Raw genomic sequence first — 24,325 nt, 5'->3', positions numbered from 1 at the left:
TATTGCTTCCTCGAAAAGAAATGATTTTGCATCATTCTGATACTTGTAAATATATTTTTGTAACATTTCTTGGCTGTCCCGATCTCATTTCTGATGTTGCAAATCTGATTATTACCATTGTAGTACAGTAAGTCCCGGATCCGCCTCCTCACAAACAGGCGTGGTTGCTTTCACCATAACCAGTTTCTGCTCTGGATGGGTGTGACGCCAACCTGACAAGCCTGTCCACCGGCCGGTGTGGCTGAATATCTCACACACTTCCAGCTCCAGTAGAGCTAGTGTCCTCTCTGTGGTTTTGGAGCTGATTTGAAGATGCCCTACGTTGTGAATCAGGCGAGCGGCTCTGGGCAGGCGACCCTAGTGGAGAGCACGCAGGCGGACGGGAAGACCTTCGAACAGCTCCGGCAGGAGTGTTTGAAGAAGGGCAAGTTGTTTGAGGATCCTGATTTCCCTGCCGTGGAAGACTCGCTCTTCTTCAGCCAGAGGGTCCCGGTTAATTTTGAATGGAAGAGGCCGGGGGTGAGTGAGCACTTCATGACACTTGGATGAGGTTCCTGCAGAAATCTGAGTTGATGCATCTTGGGAATGATGAAATGGGGTAGTCTGGGATATCTGAAGCACTTTTGACTTCAATAATTCACTGCAATATCGAACAAGAATTGTTCATGCACACAAAAGGAGACTCCAATCACATTACAAACCAAATGGATTTGATGGAGCAAGATGTCCCAATGAAGCAATTACCCTAAATGTGTTTTTACTTTCATATCCTCCATGTCATTACATTGTTTAGAGCTTAAGAAACAAATGGAGAGAAAAAAAAAAAAAAGAAGCATTTTTAAGAAAATGATATTTTATTCATGTGTTATGCTATGTCCTCTGTAGTGGACACCAGGACTCAGTTGTTTAAAAATAAGGAGACAAGAAATGACATGTATAGGCAAAAACAATGGGGTTTTATTCACCAATCAATTTAAGTATCAGGATTTTTTTTAACCAAACTTTGTGTATGATTCTCAGCTATGTTATGAAATATTTAATGGAATGAATTGTATATTTCATGCAATATGTGGGTAAAATGGCCATAAATGTCATTATCTAAAATTTCATAGGAATATTGATATATAATTTCTTTCCCTATTCACTTGTGTTTCCCAAAATGCCTGATAAACATGATTTAAGTCCTGGTGTCTCTACAGTGGACATGTATGAAATCAAGTCCCTGTAACAGAATATTTTGTTTGGAAACCCCATAACATTTCCCTGAAATGTTGATTTCTGACAAACAATTTGAAAATGAGTGCTAAATGTGATCACTAAATTAATGTCAGCCATTTTTAAAGACCAAGGAGGAGGAGTTGTCCTGGTGAAACCTCCATACATTTGGCATCTCTAAAACTGTGACATGTATGAGGTCCAAGTAATTCACTAAAATATAATGTCCACTACAGTGGACAAAAGTCTGTTCATGGGTCCCAGGAGGATCACTGCAGAGGGAATTGTGTGTGAATTTGGGGGTATACCCTGAAATCTATAGGATAAAGCTGATCATAACCCTTAAAGTTGGACACAAATGTGTGGAACTGTCAAATCGTTAAATTTTCCTCAATACTAAAGTAGAGGATGAAATGCTGAATTTAGTCACTTTAGTGGCTGATAAAGGCACTAAATAGTTTTTGAATGGGGTTGAAGCATTTCCTTCTTCCAGTTCATGTATAGAAGGATGTTAGATGAATGAATGGGAGTGGTTTTTACAGTTGTAAAAATCATTGTCATGATTTTTGATTGTTATGGCAGACGACTGATTAAATGTTGCATGCACTTTACATGTTTTAGAATGCGAGTATGAACATTTTAAAACCTGTCGTGCAAGTTTGCAGAGTGATTCCAGGCCTCGAATCAATCAGAGCTTTGTTTCCCAAAAGCACACTGTAACAAGCCTAAGTTTGTCGTAGAACAATTGCCAAAAATCACTCTTAAAAATAAAAGTTCTTTATTGCCATTGATGGTTCCATAAAGAATCTTTGACATCCATGGAACCTTTCCACTGCACACAAGATTCTTTAGATTTTTCAAATGTTCTTCAAACTAAGAAAATATGGTTCTTTTAAGAACCGTTCACTGAAATGTTCTTAGGTTAACCCAAAATGGTTCTCCGTCATTCCTGTGAAAACCCCCTTTTGGAACCTTTATTTTTAAGAGTGCAATCATGATGCTTTTGGGAAACGCAGCCCAGGTTGTCAATTTTATGAACACACCAGTGCTATATTTCCTGACATTTCACTTTCCTTTGAGAGTAACACAACAAAAAGTCATATTTGTGCATTAAATGCATTTATGAAGTAGCCATTGGAGACGGATGCCATGAAACAGGTCAGGAATGCAGGTGGAATGTAAGCATGCATGAACGCACATTGTTTATTTGGTGTTGATTATTGGAATATGAAGTGGATCCTGGTTTTATTTAGTTGGAAATGGACTATTGAACAGGTTATAAGTGGTTATGACAAATGATAGGTGAAATGCAGAGCACAAATTCTGAGTGTGGGACACCATTCTTGGCTACACGTCACTTCACATTTGATGTGAGATGATCCATACCCCTCACGCTTGAGAGACTTGAATGACCTCTGAATGAAACTACAACTGCATTTCATTCCAGGGTGTTCCCGCAGAGCAACCTTAGATATGCACGGAGTGAAGAGTGAGGGCTTGAGTTATGTGAACACACCTCACACAGGCATCATGGGCGTTCACACATCTCCCTCAGTCTTCAATCAAACGATTCATTAGTAACTGCTGGTCATGTGATGTGTTGTAACTTCTGAAAATGTCTGTAAAAGAGTAGCTTAAAGTTTAACAACAGCCAGAATTGATGGGAGCAAAGTTCACTGTTGTGAATACAACCTACACTAACCTTTTTTTCCCTCAAAATACTTGCTACTAAAAATGTTTAGATAAATGGACGGGTAGATAGACAGACAGACGGATGGATGGATGGATGGATGGATGGATGGATGGAAGGGTAGATAGACAGACGGATGGATGGATAGACAGATGGATGGATGGACGGGTAGATAGACAGATGGATGGATGGATGGAAGGGTAGATAGACAGATGGATGGATGGATGGATGGATGGGTAGACAGACGGATGGATGGATGGACGGGTAGATAGACAGAGGGATGGATGGATAGACAGATGGATGGATGGACGGGTAGATAGACGGATGGATGGATGGATGGAAGGGTAGATAGACAGACGGATGGATGGATAGACAGATGGATGGATGGACAGGTAGATAGACAGATGGATGATGGATGGATAGAAGGGTAGATAGACGGATGGATGGATGGATGGATGGAAGGGTAGATAGACAGACGGATGGATGGATAGACAGACAGATGGATGGATGGACGGGTAGATAGACGGACGGATGGATGGAAGGGTAGATAGACAGATGGATGGATGGATGGGTAGATAGACGGATGGATGGATGGATGGAAGGGTAGATAGATGGACGGATGGATGGACGGGTAGATAGATGGATGGATGGATGGATGGACGGACGGGTAGATAGATGGATGGATAGACAGACAGACGTATGGATGAATGAATGGACGGGTAGATAGACAGATGGATAGCTGGATGAATGGATGGATAAACATAGATAGATAGATGGATGGGTGTTATTAGATTTGATAAATTGATTTTTTTTTTCTAAAAATACTTCTAAAAATGTTTGGATAAATGGACAGGTAGATGGATGGATGGATGGACGGGTAGATAGACGGATGGATGGATGGGTAGACAGATGGATGGATGGATGGACAGGTAGATAGATAGATGGATGGGTAGACAGACAGATGGATGGATGGATGGGTAGACAGACAGACGGATGGATGGACAGGTAGACAGACGGATGGATGGATGGGTAGACAGACAGACGGATGGATGGATGGATGGATGGAAGGGTAGATAGACAGGTGGACGGATGGATGGACAGGTAGATGAATGGACGGGTAGATAGACAGATGGATGGATGGATGATAGACAGACAGATGGATGGATGGACAGGTAGATAGACGGATGGATGGATGGACGGACGGGTAGATAGACGGATGGATGGATGGATGGATGGATAGACAGACGGATGGATGGATGGACGGACAGGTAGATAGATGGATGGATAGACAGACAGATGGATGGATGGACGGGTAGATAGACAGATGGATAGCTGGATGAATGCATGGATAAACATATATAGATAGATAGATGGATGGGTGTTATTAGATTTGATAAACTGATTAATATTTTTTTTCTGATCTGTTCAAATTCAGGAAATCTGCAAAACCCCACAATTCATCACAGGAGGAGCCACCAGGACAGACATCTGTCAGGGGCAGCTGGGTATGTTTTCTTCTTGTTTCTTCAAAACACCTTCAATGACCAAAGAATGTCCATGCATTATGCATAATATATGAGTATATATATATTCAGTAATATATCATTTCCTTCATATATGGCCGCACAGGAGACTGCTGGCTGTTGGCAGCGATCGCCTCCTTGACCCTCCACGAGGAGACGCTGAAGAGGGTCGTCCCACATGACCAGGGCTTTGACCACGGATATGCCGGAATCTTCCATTTCCAGGTGAGTCTCACTCGCTGATAGAGGAGTAAAATAATTTTATTCGTCTAAAATAATTCTGTATTTTCAGCTTCAGAATCATGAATATTTTTATTCTGGTGTCTCTATTGTCCTGTGCTTTGGGTTTCCAGCACCAAGTCCAAACCTATTCATTTTCAATGTAATACCAAATTTAGCATTTTAATCAACAGTGCATTTTTTGTTAACCTTTTGTCACATGTTTTGGAGTATCGCAATAATATCATACCGTGAGTTCAGTATCGTGATATGTATCGAATCGTGACATGAGGGTATCGTTACAGCCCTGCTCCCCTACTCGCCGACGGCCTACAGCTTCACAATGGCCAGTGTTGCCAGACGTACGATAATTATCGTATTTGTATGATAATTTTGACCTCTGTACGATGAATAATGAAAAAAATCCTATAATGTATGATAATTTCAGAATTTTGTGACACTTCAAATGATGGTCGTTATAATCATAGGGCTTCTATACTCATTGATCTAGCTATGGATTCTACGTCTACAGTCATGATCGTGAGGAGAACGTGAACGTGGCGATACGCATGTCTTCCATCACATCTCATTTATTTATTCTAGGCCAATCATCGTGGAGAATGACTTGTCATCTCTGTATGTTTTGCAAGAAAAGAAATTGCAGTAATTTGCATGTCGTGTCAAAAAGTTGTTGGTCTAGATAGATCGCTGCATTCTGTACGTTTGACTCGTGTATGATCATTTTCTTCTCCAAATACGATCATTTTACGATAAGCTTCTGGTACGATACTTGTACATTTCCAATCGGAAACACTGACAATGAACCCTAATCAAACTCGCCTTGTTCACAGTTCTGGCAGCATAATAAATGGATGGATGTGGTGGTGGATGACAGACTCCCGTGTGTGAGGAACAAGCTGATGTTCCTCCACTCCGCCGACCAAACTGAGTTCTGGAGTGCGCTTCTGGAGAAGGCCTACGCCAAGTATGCACTTTAGTTCACAAAAACAAAATGTCAAATCTTAGTTTGGAGATGTCAAACTCATTCCTGTGCGCCTCTCTCAGACTGAACGGCAGCTATGAATCCCTGAAAGGTGGAAGCACCATGGAGGCGATGGAGGACTTCACCGGAGGTGTGGGCGAGATGTACGAGACGAAGAGCGCCCCGAACAACCTCTTCATCATCCTCAAGAAAGCCGTGGAGAGAGGGTCCATGCTCGGATGCTCCATCGATGTGAGCCAAGCTTTGCTGGATTCAAAGTGGGATCAATAACCCAATCTTCCGTTCCCGATTTCCACATGTTTGTGTTTTCATGTCGCTAGATCACAAGTTCTGCTGAATCCGAAGCCCAAACCACTACTGGTCTGGTTAAAGGACACGCTTACTCCGTCACTGGAGTGGATGAGGTAAACACAGCAACACTCATTCAAACGAGATGTTAGTGCTGGGCAGATTACACACACATATACGTATTATGTAAACACAAACTTTTATTTTGGAACGCGATTAATCGTTGCCCAGTACTTGTTATCTTCTCTTCTTTTTTTTTGGCTTAGATTCACTGTTTTCCTCTCTCTATTTTGTCTTGTTTCTTCAGGTCAACTACAGAGGAGCGAAGGTCCAGCTGATTCGTGTCCGTAACCCCTGGGGTCAGGTGGAGTGGAACGGGCCATGGAGTGACAAGTAAGCAACCATGATGACATAGTCCGTTTATGAAATAATATTACAAAAAACATCTTCGAGATCAGACAGTTTTGTGTCATCTTATTATTCAACAGAGCACTTTTGTGTTACTTTACTGAGGAACATGCACTTACGACACGGGTCTCAGGACGCAAAGCTGAACAGGCAGTGAACGAACAGCGCTGAACCAAGTTTTTGTTGTTTACACGGAACCCGATTTTGAAAAGTTTGCATTTGCAGGCACTCAAAACACAATGGTCGTGTAAACGAACGAATTTACGTTTTTATTTGAAACCGGTGTTGTGTAAAAAGACCCTAAAATCGCTGGTGCTTCTGACGTCACAAACTACCTTGTAACCAATCAGGTCAAAGTGTGATCGTCAACGAGTGGATCTATGAGCTGGTGTGAGTGAGTGGAGGCGGGGTCATTTGCATATTCATAGAACCGCATATACTAAATGTGGCAAAGGTGTAGAGTTACAATCAAGCTATTTTAATGCATGAAGAATTTTTTTTTTTCAAGGAAAAACTTTTAAATATGTAATTTTGGCGATCTAAGATTCGTTTTAAAGGACACAATTATTGACTTCAGGGGGACTTTAACATTTCAGAAAATGTGTTTTAGGGTCTCATGACCCTCTAAAATGAAAAATGCAATTTGTTAGACTAGTTAGGTTTTACATGCACATTACAAAAACGCCCCCAAAAAACAATGGTATTAGCAAATATACCACAAAAAAATTCACTATAAATAATTTAATTTGACCATTTATCAGTAAATAAATAATTAAGTGTCTGTCCACCTCTAATATTTACCAGTTGTTTAGTATTATTTGCAGGTTAATTGTTTGTTGATAAATATATTTAATGTGCATTTAAATTATAAAATATATTTATAATTAATAATCATTACATTTATAAATAAATCGCCTACATTACATTTGTACTTGGGATGTCACTGTAAATGCTCCAAATCTTGTATTTTCAGCGCTAGGGAATGGAGCGTCATTGACAGTGCAGAGAAGAATCGATTGCTGCACAATTCCCTGGATGACGGAGAGTTCTGGTACGTACGACCCATCGGTCCAGTTCACATCAGGCTGATTCCTCTTAAACAGCTCCACTAAAAATCCTCTGAGAAGCTTCTGCTGACCAAGCGTCCAATATCAGACCTGCGGTACTAACTTGTATGACTTGTTGTGTTGCAGGATGGAGTTTGGAGACTTCAAATCCAACTACGATAAGATCGAGATCTGTAACCTGACTGCAGACTCTCTCTCAGATGACATTACGAAGAAGTGGGAGGTGAACCTGTTTGAGGGAAACTGGATCAGGGGCGCCACTGCTGGCGGCTGCAGGAACTTCATCGGTCAGTATCATGAAGCCAAATTAGTGTAGATTTAATCATAAAAGCATGCATGTTTATTAGGGGTGTAACGATACCCTCGTGTCACGATTCGATACATATCACGATACGATATTATTGCGATACTCCAAGACATATGGTAAAAAGTTCACAAAAAATGCACTGTTGATTAAAATGCTAAGTTTGATATTACATTGTGGGTGTAAATGAATAGTCTTGGACTTGGTGCTGGAAACCCAATGCACAGGACAATAGAGACACCAGAATAAATATATTCATGATTCTGAAGATGAAAATACAGAATTATTTTAGACTCTGTCACTGACTAGATATATTTACAATAATGTAAGCCACTTTTACTGGTAACATAAGATATTTGGCATTATCGGGACACACAAATATTCCCCCATTGCATTATTATACATTATATTCAACATTATATATAGTAGTTTAATGTAGTACTGATACCAAAACTCTATAAACTTGAATTCTTTCTTACACAGAAATTTCCATTTTGAACTATCCACAATACAGATTGTCACTATCCACGATTCGATACACATTGATGCATTTTTGTATTGCGATATATTGGGACACGATATATTGTTACACCCATCATTTATACATGAGGCCACAGTAATTTCATTCTTTAGCGTTACATGGTCCTACATTTGCGTTCCTCTCGATCTTGATCTTCTCAGACACATTCTGGACAAACCCGCAGTTTAAGCTTCGTCTGAAAGATCCAGATGATGGCGATAAGCTGTGTAGCGTCATCGTGGCCCTGTTGCAGAAGAACCGGCGTCGGCTCAGGAAGGAAGGGCTTGACATGGAAACCGTCGGCTTTGCCATTTACGAGGTAAAAGAGAGATAAAATGCTGTAGACGAGTTTGGAGAACTTCTTGTAGTGCTTCTAGCTCACCTGGTCACTTACTGTACCCATAGGCTCCTGATGATCAAGACCACCAGGGGAAGGACTTCTTCCGCTACAATGGCTCTAAAGCGCGGAGTCGTAGTTACGTCAACATGAGGGAGGTGTCCGAGCGCTTCCGACTCCCACCAGGGAACTATCTGGTGGTTCCCACCACCTTCCAGCCGCACAAGGAGGCCGACTTCCTAATCCGGATCTTCTCTGAGAAGAAAGCTGGAGCTGTGTAAGTCTATCCAACCTACTCTTCAGTTTTATTGGCCAGATTTTGTAAATAATGATAATAAACTAAAAAATATTGTATGTAACTATAACAGGGTTCATACAAGGTGCTTGAATTTGACGTTTTGAAATGTAAGTCTTGGAAAACCCTTGAAAATAGCCATATTTATGAAAAGGTACTTGAAAAGTGCTTAAATTATTATTAGACAATATATGTGAAAATAGTGTTTAATTTTATTGATTACACAATCTTTTCACACAAAATCAACGCTGCAGCCCATCTGATATATATAGAGCCATTTTGCATGGCTATGAGCTTGATATTGCTTATATAAATATCCAAATATATAATAGATCTTACTTTCTTTAAGTCAATCATATATTCACGGGGGGGAATCAGTTTGAATAAGGAATATCTTTGTCCTTTCAATGGTTAAAGTTACCACAGGCATTGCTTGTGCTACATTTTATTTGTACCATTTTGTTTTATTTGTTTATTTTTGTTTATCTGTTTACCTTAGAATTAGAATTTTTTTCTTAGGCAAAAAAAACGAACATTTATCATTGTTGTTGGTAGATGGTGGACCGTGAGGTAGTTCCTCAAAACAAATTATATATATACTGTATTTTCACAGCACATAGCCTAATTGTATAATATGTTTTGTGTTTGCAGTGAGATGGGAAACACCATTCAAGCAGATTTGCCAGAAGTGAGTAAATAAGATAAAAAAGACTCACTGGTCCATGCCATGGTTTATTTTTGTGTTTGTGCACTGGGAAAGACTCAAATACAGTTTAGGTGTAAATAGTTTGACATGAACTGATGTTGTATGTTAAAAGTGTATGTTTCTCTCCATTTTGTGAAGCCACCGAAGCCAAACCCCCCTGATGAAGAGACAGATGAGGAGAAGGGCCTGAGGAGACTTTTTGAACAGATCGCTGGATCGGTAAGACATGGAAAACTGCGGAAGCTTGTTTTCTTTCCGCTACAAAATCATACTAATAATAAACAAATAAAAAAAGTTAATTGTGATTTTTAGTCCCTTAAGTGACATGATGAAGGAAAAAAAATGTTATTTCGTTTGCGGGGAATGCAAAACATTTGCGAGAGAAACGCAAAAGTTTTCCACCACCTTGTCCCTTTAGGGGCTCCATAGATCTCAAAAGGTTTTGTTTCTCTGGGTAAGGAAAGGTTTTGCGAGTGAACGCAAAGTTTGCCGGGAATGCAAAAAGTTTTGCGAGCGAAAGCAAAGTTTCTTGGGAGAAGCGCAAATGCGCTTTAATAATGAAAATGATTATTTTTCCTCCCATTTCAGATTTTTTCCCACCACTTTGCCGCTTTAGGGCTCCTTACCTCACAATTTTGATAAAAAAGTCATAATATCGGGATATAAACGTCAATAAATTCATATAAATTTAGATAATACGATATACTCTCGCAATTACCTTCCATAGAAGCGTCCATCGAAAAATCCAGTCAAGTCAACCGTCTTACTGTCTGTGCCGCAGGGTTTCCCCAAAGGGAATTATGCAGCGTGTTCGTGAGATGATGAAAAACTAATAATTACATCTTTTTTATTATTAAAACAAATTAATTTTTAAAATAAAAAACAATGCAAAACTAAAAGATTAATAAAATATATGTATTGCCTATATATATGATTTGTTTACCTCTACGTCACGTGGCCATTAACCGCGAACATTCGAATGCGTTGTTACATTTTTGTAATATTAATTTAAAATCTTACTATAACTATGTATTTTTGGTCAATGATTTTCGGCTGAGAAACAAATTTGTGAATCCCTGGCTTATGCAGAATTCTGTGGCGATACAGTGGTGGCATAGTACTTATGAGCGCGCGCCCTCGTCTGGTTACAGTATGTTTTACACTCTTCCCAATGTGTCTGTAGGATAAAGCCATCAGCGCCAGAGAACTGCAGCACGTGCTGAACAGTGTTCTGAGCAGAAGTGAGTCTGTCACCATATTCAAGCATTTTAATCCAGGAATATTTTTTTTGTATTCAGTGATAAACATGAATGCTTACAACATGTCATGTCTCTCTGCAGGGAAAGAGGTGAAGTTTGATGGTCTGACCCTCAACACTTGCCACAGCATCATAAACCTGATGGATGTATCCTCTCAAGGGCTAATGTGTTAATATTATTAGTCTAAAAATAAAACGTAACTAACCCACTGGTGTCCCAAACTTAATTACAAAAACTAACATGTAAACTTGTGAAATATAATAAACTGTTGTCAAGTTTGGTATGTAGGGATTATGACTATAATAATTTGCGGTGTAGGCCTATAATTTTGTGGCTCAGTTTTCCTGAACCGAGTACAGGTGGATGGCTCAGGAATGCTGGAATTCGAGGAGTTCAAAGTTTTCTGGGATAAGCTGAAGAAATGGATCGTGAGTTACAGAATCATGCATTCACTCGTCTGTTTATCATGAGTCAGCATAGTTCTCAGAATGAAGTTGTGTCTTGTGCTGTTGTAGATGCTGTTCTTGTCTTATGACACGGATCGTTCAGGACGCATGTCTTCCTACGAGCTCCGCAGTGCTCTGACCGCTGCAGGTAAACACACCTGATGATCAACTATAGCAGTGCAATCTAAATAAAGTTATTTAGAAATAATTAGTAAATAGTACTAGAGTAATTACTGGTATATGATTTAGACCAGGGGTTTTCAATCTTTTAGATGCAACAGACCCCAACAGAATATGTTCATTCAAATGAATAAAAAATATTATAATAAATATTTCTAAATATTATTCGGAAAATAGTTAAATAATTACTTTTTTTTTTAAACATTATAGCACTCTACTGTTAAATGCATTATTTATTTGCATTATTCATTTATTTACTTGTTTTTTATGTTAATACATTTTTTATTTATCTATTAATTTTAAAAATGTATTATAATTATTTGTTTTAATATATATATATATTTGTTTTTTATCTATTAATTTTAATTTATTTTTAAATATATATTTAAAAATTAAAATTAATAGGTCGCATGATTGTTTAATTTACACTATGTAGTTTTTTACAAATTATATATTTGGTATATGTTTTTAGAAAGGCCTGACCAGGGACTGGGGTTGCAAATTAGCCTAATGGCTAGAAACCTTTTATGCAACACATTTACATATTTTGTTTTGGCTTTACCTATGATAATCATGTATGTAATAATGTGCGCTGCATTGTCCCTGACAAATAAACTAATAATAAATAATATATATATATATATATATATATATATATATATATATATATATTACGCTGTTTCTAAACATCGCCAATTTTTGAAACACCCCCTCTCTAAACATTACCATGCATGGACCCCTTTTGAAAACCCCTGATTTAGATCTTGTTTGTGTTTTCTTCATTCAGGTATGCAGTTGAACAATAAGATTCTGCAGTTGGTGTGTCTACGGTTCGCAGACGATAATTATGAGATTGATTTTGACGATTACCTGACGCTCATCGTGCGTCTGGAGAACATGTTCCGTAAGTGACAGCGGTGCATCAACATGCAGGCCATTAACCTGAAGGTCTTAGTCTTAGACTCAATAATTCTGGAAGTTTCATTACTGATGTTTCACTGTAATGTCGGCTTTGTCTGAGCAAGCATCTGTTCTGTGCCTGTGCTGTGTGATTTATTATTAATATTTAATCTTCTATAACATGTGGGTGTTGATAAAACCTTAGCACTTAAACACAGATTTTGGCATTTGTTACAGGAGTTTTCCAGGCCTTTGATAGCAAAAAGACAGGAGAGATCAGCCTGAACATGCTACAGGTAATGCACCATTTTGTATTTACACTAGTAAATGTAAAAAAATGCAAAACATCATTCATTTATTTATTTTGCAATAGTCTCTATACATTGGCTAGAAAATAAGAATGCAAAGCAAGTAAACTCACATACGTCTTATATACATGTGTGTCAGTTGTGCCGTTGACAATTTCAGTATTTCTAACCTGCAGTCAGGTCAAAATTATAAACAAATCTTAATTTCTTCACAGTTCCTGATGTTATCCATGAACGTCTGAGGATTCAGCAGGAACAGTGTGATGGATGGAGTCACTGTTATTCTGAACAGTTCTTCACACACACACACACACACACACACACGCACACACACACACACACACACACACACACACACACACACACACACACACACAAACACTCACTCTAACACACACGCACTCACTCACTAACTCACTCATACACACACACACACACACACACACACACACACACACACACACACACACACACACACACACACACACACACACACACACACACACACACACACACACACACACACACTCACTCACTCAAACAGGGTCTTTCCCATTGCTACTTACTATGGATTCCTGTGAAAGTTTTACTCTTGATTGTTTTGTGAACAAAGTCTATAATGTTGTGTTCTTCTTGGCACATGTTTACTGTTATTTTTCTGTGATTTGAAGCATATTCTTTCTTTATGGATTTTGCAAGAAATTGTGATAATTGCAAGATTTTGTATTCTTCACAGAGCTGCTAAACCACCAAGTTTTCATCTCGAAAGGTGCATGCGTAATGAACAAAATCAGGGCTTTAAATGAATAAAAAACTTCAATAAAAAAATGACTGTGGCTTTTGTTATTGACAAGCTGTGACAGAGAAACCAATAATTAAATATGTTAATTGTACAAATAATAATTTGTTCAATATTAAACAAGGTCTATGCATTCTGTCAGCGAATCATCCCTATGATTTTTTTTTTTTTTAACTAAATGTATTCATGGTTAACCCTTGTGTAATGCTGCGGGTCAATTTGACCCATTTTTAAATATCGCTTAACCTGTGTTTTTTTTTTCGTGACATTTTGTGACTTTTTCTTATTTACGGTCAGGAACATGCATACAAAGTTTGAATGCGGTGATGTGTTTTTTGACGCACACACATAATTTCTATTACATATCTGTAATTTTGACCCAATTATTTAATATTTTAAGGCAACTGTACAGACCCAAAATAATAACATTTCTTGGTTATATTTTGTTATTTAGTTTTTTACTATGCAACTAAAAAGGAGCTTTTTCCCACTTATTTCAATACGGAAAAAATATTTTGTCAGCCACAGATGAAATACTAACCTGTAGTTTTTCTTACAGTACAATGTAAGATTGTACAGTACAGTACAATGTAAGTTTCTTACAGAATTCAATACCCACAAATATTAGAAACTCAGGAAGTTTTGCAGTATTTAAAGCCAGCTTCAAAATTTGGCTAAAATCAGCACAAGAGTGTCACCACTAATGATTGCATTGTATTTTCTGTATTTGGTGTATACATCAAATCGTTCTTATGAATTTTGAATAATATGTATTTTTGTAAATTTATGTAGTATATTTGTTGTTTAGTGGTTGTTTTGAGTCTTTTGTTTTGTCTACCTGCCCAGGGACAACAGATGAAAATTAGCTGTTAGCTAACTCTGGTGCAATTGTCTGAATTGTGCGCTGTCCCTGCCAAATAAACAAATAAATAAATAAATAAATATATAAAGTTATAAAAAGTCATAGAAGTTCAATATATATATATACAAACAAAGCAACAATGGGCATATTCATTCATGTAATAAATAAACTATTTGGTAAATTACTAAATAAAAATGCAAAAAAAGCCGATGTAATGTATGTTAGACATACAAGTTTGCCATTTATTATTAAATGCAAAGTTTGCACAGGGCAGCGTCGAGCGTCATGATCATCATCACTTGACGTCCCCCTAGACTAAACCAAATGTGAATCAGGGGTGTTTCTGGAACTACAATAGTTGCGTCTGTATTTCCTGTCATTTATCAGTCACTTCAGTATTTGATTCCAATCCTTATATATAAAAAACAGCCATATATATGAATATTAACTTGTTGTTCTTTAGGCAAAATTATCGCATAGTCTGTGCTACTCCCCTTCACTCCGTCGAGATGGTCGCGTCTCAGAAATGGCCGCTGTTGTCCATGTGTTTCGAGCTGATACAAGAACCTCTAAGTTTTGATTTCACGTTGTTTACGTTTAATAACATTCAAGCTATTAAGATCTAAAACATACAAACGACCAGATAATACATTAACTTGCAAGAATGGTGAGTAATGTTATTCGTATTCACATTTTTAGCTGTCATGCTAGTAAAGCCATGTGTAAGTTACTTGTAAATCCCGTTTCACTGTTAATTGTTAATAACGGAGTTAATTTAAACACCAAGTACAGTGACTATGCTCTAAAAAAAACTTGTTTATGGGTTCAGGTTAGTTCTTATCACGAATCTATTTGTGTTACGTTAGCAAGCTGTGTTATCATCATCATAATAATGAATGTGTTTATTGTAAAACAGTTGGTCCAAATACCCTAAAGATTCACTAACATTCATCCTAGAGTAACTAAAATGACTCTGCAGTCACCGAATATGGCAGATCTGTGTGTTGGCTGCATTTGAGTTGTGATCTGTGTGTCTCCAGCCTCACAGAAAGAAGAAAGCCTTCATCAATAAGAAGAATGCTGTGTCCTTCCACCTGGTGCACAGAAGTCAGAAAGACCCGCTGGCGGCAGACGAGAAGGCACCTCAACATGTCCTTCTGCCTGCTGCCAAGGTAAAACAAACTGACTAAACTGGTTTTGTGCTGTTAAACAGTCACAACATCCATATATCGGGCTCTGGAGCGTGTCACTGACGTCGCCGTCTGTTCCTGCAGGTGGAGGTGGAGAAGAGGAGGGAGGAACAGCGCAAGTTTGGAGTGTTTTTCGATGACGACTACAATTACCTGCAGCACCTGAGGGAGGCGCCCCAGCCCGTGGAGCTCGTCTCCACCCCTCGCGTCCACAGAGACGCTCGCCCGAAACCCGCTGAGGATGAAGAGGACATGGAGGGAGAGGACGTCCGTGTAAGGCTGAACGGCAGCAGCTGCTCCCTGCAGCTGCCAGATTTACACATCTGATAATGTTCTGACACTGATTATATCACTAATGTAAAGTCTATCGCACCTGCTGTGTACATATTGCGGAAGGATATGAATCAGGGTTCATTACTTGTTATTACTAGTCACAAGGAGGTGATTTAAGGCCGTGTTTACAGCTGGTATTAAGATGCATTTCGGTCGATCGGATCACAAGTGGACGACGCTAAGTACAGGTGTAAACGGGGTCTAAAGCGTTTTGAGCTCGTCCACTTTCCACCACTTCCAGAGGAAGTTGAAAACACATTCGACCGGATTGCTTTTGTAGTGTAAACGCTCATGTGGTCGAATGTGTTCAAACAGCCACAAAACACCGTCTTCTCTCCGTCTACTGATCTAATGAGGGAACATTATGGGAAGAGCTCTAGCCAGACGGGGTTTAAACTTTGTCGGCTGGAGACTCAAGTTTGGTTTGAAGGTGAAAATCGTATCAAGCACAATGTTCTCTCACCATTCCTGATTTCTAACACACACTCACAGCGTTTGGCTGATCTTGCGTCCGTCAGAGCAGAAACTATAGCTGATTATCTCTGTGTGTTTTTCCGTCTCTCCGGTCGTGTTCATATGTTAATAGCGTGAGCTTATTTCATACATTAGATCGAAAGATCTGAAAAAACATAAATTTACCCTCCCCTCGAAGAAATCAGGACAGAAGTGGCTGAAAGTGGACAAAAGAGACGGATTAAAACACCAGGTGTGAACGGGAATGCGTCTCCCTCGTCTACTTGTGATCCGATCGACCAAAACACATCTTAATGTCAGGGGTAAACTGGGCCTTTAAGGACAAAAATGTATACACGACACGTACCTGTAGACTTTCATTCCTGTCAAATATTAAATATGGCGCTAACCCCTTGATTAGGGTCCGTTTTCCTTGAAGAGTAAGATTTTAAATGTTAAAATATTTAGTAGTGTTTGACAACAAACAGTGTTGCGCTTCAGTTGTGTCTCTTGCAGGTGATAAGCATCATTACGCTCGTGTGTTTGATGACCTGCTAAAAATTTTGTTGATTTTATGTTGTGCAGCCGGTTTCCATCAACCTGCCCTCGTCTGTGTTCGCGTCAGAGTTCGAAGAGGAAGTGGGTTTGTTAAACAAAGCAGCTCCTGTTTCAGGTGAGGCAGACGGAGATCAGTATCAGTCCTGCTCATGTGCCTGCAGGAAACACTTCTCATTTACTTTATTTAAAACCATACCTCATTTAATTGATCAAAAGTGACAGCGAAGACATTTATGATATTACAAAAGATTCTATTTCATATATATGCTGGTCTTTTGAACTTTCTATACATCAAAAAATCCTGAATAAAAGTATCTTCCATACAAATATGAAGCAGCACAACTGTTTTCAACATTGATAATAATCATTATGATTCTTGAGCATCAAATCATCATATTAGAGTGATTTCTGAAAGATCATGTGACTACGAACTGTAGTTTTAGTGTGATTATTTTTTGCAGCAGTGAATGTTGTTGAAGAAACTGGCAAATCCAGATGAGACTATGCTAATCTGTAGTTTTGCATCGTGCTTTACAGGGCCGAGGCTGGATTTGGATCCTGACATTGTTGCTGCGCTGGATGAGGACTTTGATTTTGACGACCCCGAGAACATGCTGGAAGATGACTTCATCCTCAAGGCCAATGACGTCATGGGTGACACGGGGTAAAACTGACAAATGACAGAAAATGTGTAACGGGAATAAATAAGCCAGATCGTTGTTAACTGGACTGAATGTGTTAAATGTTAGTCACCCAAAAATGAAAATGTCATCATTTACTCACCCTCATGTCGTTCCAAACCCGTAAGACTTTCGTTCATCTTCAGAACACAAATGAAATCTGGGAGTTTTCTGTCCCTCCATTGACAGGCTACGCAACTACCACTTTGACGCTTCAAAAAGCGATCTTAAAACTAATCCATGTGAATTGAGCGGTTTAGTCCAAATTTTCTGAAGAGACATGATCACTTTATATGAAGAACAGATTGAATTTAGGCTTTTATTCCCATACCATGTTAAAGTGGTAGTTGCGAGGCCTGTCAATGGAGGGACAGAAAGCTCTCAGATTTCATCAAAAAGATCTTCATTTGATTTCTGAAGGTGAACGAATGTCTTACGGGTCTGAAAAAACTAATTGAGGATGAGTAAATAATGGCAGAATTTTCCTTTTTGGGTGAACTAACCCTTTAAAATGTTTAGTATGTTTGGATTTGTGCTGGTACTTTGTAAATGAATTTGAGTCAGTCAATGAGTTGAATGCTTGAATCTGCATAACCACATCTACATCAGATGCCATCACCAATTTCCTTTATTTTTGACCTCAGTGGTGATGGTGATGATGATGATGATGATGATGATGATGAGTGGGAGGACACGGATGAGGAAGATGATGAGGAAGATTGTAACTCAGCTGGTCTGTCGGATGAGGAAGGCGCCCGGAGAGAGTTCATGTTTGCCGACTGCGAGACGAAGAGTCGTTTTACAGAGTACTCGCTCACATCCTCCGTCATGAGGAGGAACGATCAGCTCACGCTGCTGGACGACCGCTTCGAGAAGGTCAGTCAGAAGATCTTCCACACAGATAGTGAGGAACATGAGGGCCTGTTCACATTCAGCACATATCTCTGTCAATGTACTCCTTACAACACAAAGAAAATCACCAACCAGTGTGATAGTATGGTTTTTCTTTTCTATTAAATACAGCGTTTTTATTATATATTGTATTAAACCATGTAAAAGTGGGACAAAAAAAGTGTTTATTTGTGCTGAGCTTGATTCAAATTCATGTCAACATGTAACAAGCAAAAAAATATAAAGCAAAAACTGAAGGACTGAAACCATAAACCTGATTTATTAATGTAATAGTAGTTTCTGAAGGATCATGTGACACTGAAGATGCTGAAAATTCAGCTTTGATCACAGGAATAAATTACATTTTACAATATATTCACATAGAAAACGGTTAACTGAAATTGTAATAATATTTCACAATATTACTGTTTACACTGTATTTTTGATCAAATAAATGCAGCCTTGGTGAGGCTTTCGAAAACATGAAACACAGATTTCTTTCTCAATCGTACAAGCCAAAACACTGAATGACTTAAACCATAAACCGGATTTATTTTTAATGTACGCTTGTATTATATTATAAAGCATGATTGTGATGATCTAAAAACAGTGATTGAGTGTTTGTTGTGTTGTTGAATAGTTTTTCGAGCAGTTTGACGATGACGAGATCGGAGCGCTGGATAACGCGGAGCTGGAGGGATACATTGAACCGGACAGCAACCGACTGGAGGAGATCATCAAAGACTACTTCATACAGAAGGAGAAAGAGTGAGTGTGTGTGTGTGTGTGTGTGTGTGTGTGTGTGTGTGTGTGTGTGTGTGAGACTGTCACAGCATCTGTGTGTGTGTGTGTGTGTGTGTGTGTGTGTGTGTGTGTGTGTGTGTGACTGTAACATCATCTGTGTGTGTGACTGTCACAGAATGTGTGTGTGTGTGTGAGACCGTCACAGCATCTGTGTGTGAGTGACTGTGTGTGAGACTGTCACAGCGTGTGTGTGTGAGACTTTCACAGCATCTGTGTGTGTGAGATCACTCCTCTCATCATTTAATGTGTGTGTGTAGATGTCAGAAACTAGATCAGCTGGGTCCCGCAGAGCTGCCTTCTGTGAGAGAGGAAGATGATGAAGATGACGAAGAGGCAGCGATTGATAAGATGGTCGTAGAGCCGTCTGCAGAGCGCTGGGACTGTGAGACCATCATCAGTGAGTCTGAGTCCATACGCTTTATCAGTGCACTGCACTTTCTGATGCCTTTTACATATATTTAATGGCCATACATCACATATTGTAATACATAATGTATATATACAAATTCAACAGTTACATACAATTAAAAAATTTGGGGTCGTTAAGATAAAAAAAAAAAGAAGATTTTAAAAGAAGTCGCTTATGTTCACCAAGGCTGCATTTATTTGATCAAAAATACAGTAAAAACAGTAAAAAAATTAAATATTGTTACAATTTAAAATAACTGTTTTCATGAATGTCATACTGTAATTTATTCCTGTGATCAAAGCTGAATTTTCAGCATCATTACTCCAGTCTTCAGTGTCACATGATCCTTCAGAAATCATTCTATTATGATGATTTGATGCTCAAGAAACATTTCTGATTATCATCAATTTTGAAAACAGTTGTGCAGCTTAAAGTCCCCCTGTAGACAATAATTGTATCCCTTAAAACTCATCTTTGATCACCAAAATTACATATTTAAAGTCTTTTCCTAAAGATTCTCTAAAAAATTCTCTATGCCATAAAAGCTTCAAAGCTTGAATGTAACTCGACACCCTTGCCTCATTTAATATATGTGTTTCTATGAATATATAAATGAGCCCCGCCTCCACTTTTTGAGACTGTCTTTGGTTCACTGCAGTTTTAAGGAGAAAATACTCAGCAATGGTGTCGACTCATGAATTTACACATGGTTTGTCTTAAAGCATATTAAAAACACCACAAATAAACAACATTAAAAACTTCATTTTCACCACAGGGGGACTTTAATATTTGTGTGTAAACAGTGATACATTTTATTTTTCAAGATTCTTTAATGAAAGTTCAAAAGAACAGTATTTCTTTGAAATATGATTCTTTTATAACATTATAAATGTCTTTACTGCCATTTTTGATCAATATAGGCCTGGTTTCACAGACAGGGCTTGGATTAAACCAGGATTAGGCCTAAGTTAAATTAGGATATTGAAGTAGCTTTTATAAACGTGCTTTTGGAAAAAAACATTTCTGGTGTGCATCTTGAGACAGAACAATGACACTGATATATTTTAAGATGCATTAATGCAAGTTGCTTTCAGTTGAAACAACTCAAACATGTATTTTAGTCTGGGACTTTAGGCTTTAGCCTCGTCTAATGTCACTTTATTTTCATGATCATCCAATTCTGATTCTATTCATCTGCCATATGAAGATATTGTGTCCTCATAGTTCAGAGCCTGAATACCGAGAGATGCTGGAGTTTAAGCTGTAGATCAGGTGTGATTGATCATGTTCATCTTTCTCTCTCAGGCACTTACTCCAACCTCTACAACCGGCCCAAACTCATCCAGGACCCTCCAAAGGTGAATAAACCTGCCTCACGCGTCTCATTCGGGCCAAGGATATTTCAGAAACTGTTATTTCTTTACACAGATATTAAAAGGCTAGGGTGAAATTCAGGGGAAATTAAATTTCCAATTCAAATCCACACACATTTTGCATGCGAACCAAATTGAAGATGTGGTTTGAGTTACGTCTGTCAATGTCTTCACCTACAGCACAGACACGGAAGCAAACACTATATTTGTACTAAGATTGTGAAGTTTGATCTGTGATTTGATCTTTTAATAATCTATTGATATAAATCTTAACAAATATTACCCCGCCATATGAATTCATGTAGTTAATGGATTTTTAATGCATTAATTCATCAAGCTCATTCATAGTATATGCGAAAGATAATGCTATTTTTATGGGTCACACGCAAACCTATGCTGTTTACTCTCTCTTTACAATAATTTGCATGCAATGTATTGTAGCCAAAACACAATTCGGAGGTCATTAAGGCAAAATATGTTTGTTCACAGGGATGGACAGGGTTACAAAAGGATTTATAGAGATTTAAAACGCATTAGCTGATAAACACTTAAAGACGTGACACACAATGCAAACAGTAGACCAGTGCATGCCGCTTGCAACGCCAAGGTTATGGGTTTGATTCCTAGGGAATGCTTGAACTGAGACCATGTATTTTTTTAACAAAATGCATGTTGGTTTGGATAAAAGCATCTACCAAATGCATTAATTAATATGTGTTTGCAGCCCAAGACGATCCGAGTGTCAGATAAGACGGGGATTCCTCTTGACGTTCTGGCGAAACGAGGCCCGACGGCCAAACAGGTGGAGAGGATGGAGAGGATAAACGACACGGACCTTCCCAGAGCCTCAACGCAGCCCCGCTCACGGGACGAGAGCATAGAGGAGAAGAGAGCCAGGAAACAGGCCATCAAGAACGAGAGGAAGGTGCGTACGGCAGCGTCTCATTTGTCGAATCTGAGGCGTCATTCTTTTAAAGTCCCCCTGGATTCAGTTTTATCCCTTAAAACTCATCTCTGATCACCAAAATGACATACTAAAACAAGTCTTTATGCCTTAAAATAGCTTGAATGTAACTCTACACCCTTGCCTAATTTAGTATACGCGGTTTCATGAATATGCAAATTAGTCCCGCCTTCATTCACTCACACCAGCTCATTAATTCACTCGGCCAACTTACATTTACATTTATTCATTTAGCAGACGCTTTTATCCAAAGCGACTTACAAATGAGAACAATAGAGGTGAGAACTTACTGAGGTGAACGCTGCACAATGGTGTCGCTCTTTACAACGTCGGACACAGAACAGTAATTAATATGATTAGCCTTTTGTTTGACTATGTTATCAAACAGCTGATAATGTGTTGCTAATGTTACACAAACCATGTTCCCGTTCGCCATCTCAGTCTGCCTTCTAACAATCTTAGGAAACGCTTTGAACAACTCAGAACGTCAGTGGAGAAAGGCATATAGTTGATCATAACATCGTAATATACATCATACACCCGCTATATTGCTAAATCTACCTGATTTTTCATATCGACAAAACAATATACTGGGATAACCTGTTTTATCTCCAGACTCCCGTGCTAGTTCGCTGTTAATGATATGCTAAAGTCTGCTGGCACAAATATTTCTTCATGCCTAAAAATAGCTTGAATGTAACTCTACACCAGAGATGGCAAAAGTACCCACTTCCTGTACTCAAGTAGAAGTACAGATACTTGTGTTGAAAAATACTCTGGTAAAAGTAGAAGTACTGATTTAACAAAGTACAGGCTTGGAAATTTACTTAAAGTATAAAAGTAAAAGTAGCCTTGCGAATGACAACCATTTTCTATGCAAAGCTACCTGTCCTGGACCACACAAATGTTACTAGAGTACAAGCTGAGACTTTGACTGTTCGCAAAGACCCGCCCCCTTTAGTTACCGTTGCTATGTCCGACAAGCCACGCCGCTCTCACGCCACACCATGTTCTTACACAGTGAAAAATACATCGCGGCGCAGAGAAGACACTGACAACACACTGACAGACAGGACAAAGCTGGTTACTTTTGATATGAAACAAAGTCTCACCTTTCAAATTTAGTCATTTTTTAAAGAAATTTAAACAATAAATACCATTTTGTCTTTTTAATGTGTCTGACAGATCGCTCAGTTAAAGCTGCTCGTGAACCGATCATCTCTTCCTTCGTTAATTTATAGCATCAAATAAACATGAATGAACATCAGAAGGAATGTTGTTTCAACCGCGGAAAGACGTCGGTACACTTCGTTTTTCAAGTTTAAATCCTCCAACGTTAATCTACTAACTCTCCTGACTGCTTTGTCCGACAAAATGGCGGATTATGATTGGTCAGATCGTCTGTCAATCAAACTCCCTGCGAAGGGTTGATGACGCGAAAAATAATAACGGTAAAAGTCGGAACAAAAATAAATAGTAAAGTGAAAATATCTGAAAAATCTACTTGAGTACAGTAACGAAGTATTTGTACTTCGTTACTTCCCATCTCTGTTCTACACCTTTGCTTCATTTAGTATACGTGGTTCTATGAATATGCAAATTAGCCCCGCCTCCACTCACTCACAGCAGTTCAGAGTCAAACGGAAGATATCGACAGCGCATTAATTTTAAAAGAGGAACAGAGATCCGCGATCAAGGCATTTGTCGATTGGAAAGCTGAATGAAGAACATGCGTCACTTACTCCGTTGCTCTGATTGGTTGTAGGTCTATCCAATATTCTGACTAGAATCTGAGTATGATGACATCAGGCTAGTTCACTGCAGTGTTAAGGAGAAAATACTCAGCAATGGTGTCGACTTATGAATTTACACATGATTTGTCTTAAAGCACATAGACATATAAACAACATTTAAAAGCTTTATTTTCACCACAGGGGGACTTTCAAATATGAATCTGTTGCAGTTTATGTGATTATCCACCTTGTGTAATCGCCTGTCAAGCATTATTAGCTTAAGGAGCTTTTTTTTTCTTGTTTTACAATGAAACGGGTGGGAATAATCCGTCAGAACTACAGTGGAGGAGGAAATGGGCTTGTATTTAACCACTTAGCAGCATATATAGCTAAAAAGCACCAAACATTCACAGTTTTTCCTTCATCGTTTCAGGAGAGGAGGACAGAGAAGAAGGCAAACAAACAGGCGTTCATGCATGAGAAGCAGATGCAGGAGAAACAGATGGTTAATTTAAGAGCCAACGTTCAGGGCATGAAGCTCTCGTAGGACGGCAGAGACTGTTCCCGACACCGGCAGAGACTGTTCCCGACACCAGCAGAGACTATAG

At 38.7% G+C, this 24,325-nt stretch overlaps 2 protein-coding genes across 2 annotated transcripts; both read left to right on the top strand.

Moving 5' to 3' along the window:
- Positions 1 to 211: 211 nt before the first annotated feature.
- On the top strand, positions 212 to 13,489 carry capn9 (calpain 9). Its single transcript, XM_084397216.1, has 20 exons — positions 212 to 519; positions 4,341 to 4,410; positions 4,535 to 4,653; positions 5,499 to 5,632; positions 5,713 to 5,881; positions 5,971 to 6,054; positions 6,246 to 6,331; positions 7,320 to 7,397; positions 7,540 to 7,700; positions 8,399 to 8,556; positions 8,643 to 8,851; positions 9,521 to 9,557; positions 9,714 to 9,794; positions 10,759 to 10,816; positions 10,916 to 10,980; positions 11,194 to 11,262; positions 11,350 to 11,428; positions 12,248 to 12,364; positions 12,598 to 12,656; positions 12,884 to 13,489. Exons 1-20 carry the CDS (start codon positions 313 to 315, stop codon positions 12,908 to 12,910), a joined length of 2,067 nt encoding a protein of 688 aa, XP_084253342.1. The 5' UTR covers positions 212 to 312; the 3' UTR covers positions 12,911 to 13,489.
- Positions 13,490 to 14,604: 1,115 nt separating this feature from the next.
- Positions 14,605 to 24,289, top strand: ltv1 (LTV1 ribosome biogenesis factor). The gene is made up of 11 exons (XM_084401930.1): positions 14,605 to 14,996; positions 15,370 to 15,501; positions 15,604 to 15,792; positions 16,891 to 16,978; positions 17,401 to 17,527; positions 18,188 to 18,419; positions 19,075 to 19,202; positions 19,496 to 19,635; positions 20,953 to 21,005; positions 21,745 to 21,945; positions 24,151 to 24,289. The coding sequence occupies exons 1-11, from the start codon at positions 14,994 to 14,996 to the stop codon at positions 24,262 to 24,264; spliced, it is 1,407 nt and encodes a 468-aa protein (XP_084258056.1). The 5' UTR covers positions 14,605 to 14,993; the 3' UTR covers positions 24,265 to 24,289.
- Positions 24,290 to 24,325: the final 36 nt, after the last annotated feature.

Source organism: Rutilus rutilus (assembly GCF_951802725.1).
Source record: "Rutilus rutilus genome assembly, chromosome: 2".
Lineage (NCBI taxonomy): Eukaryota > Metazoa > Chordata > Actinopteri > Cypriniformes > Leuciscidae > Rutilus > Rutilus rutilus.
The sequence above is the reverse complement of the archived record's forward strand: the minus strand, read 5'-3'. Positions and strand labels throughout refer to the sequence as shown.

Coding starts and splice junctions, on each gene's coding strand:
- capn9 (XM_084397216.1), top strand. CDS start 313: ATGCCCTACGTTGTGAATCAGGCGAGCGGCTCTGGGCAGGCGACCCTA. Junction 4,411..4,534: donor CATCTGTCAGGGGCAGCTGG/GTATGTTTTCTT, acceptor ATGGCCGCACAG/GAGACTGCTGGCTGTTGGCA. Junction 12,657..12,883: donor TCAGCCTGAACATGCTACAG/GTAATGCACCAT, acceptor ATTTCTTCACAG/TTCCTGATGTTATCCATGAA.
- ltv1 (XM_084401930.1), top strand. Junction 19,203..19,495: donor TTCATACAGAAGGAGAAAGA/GTGAGTGTGTGT, acceptor GTGTGTGTGTAG/ATGTCAGAAACTAGATCAGC. Junction 21,946..24,150: donor CCATCAAGAACGAGAGGAAG/GTGCGTACGGCA, acceptor TCATCGTTTCAG/GAGAGGAGGACAGAGAAGAA.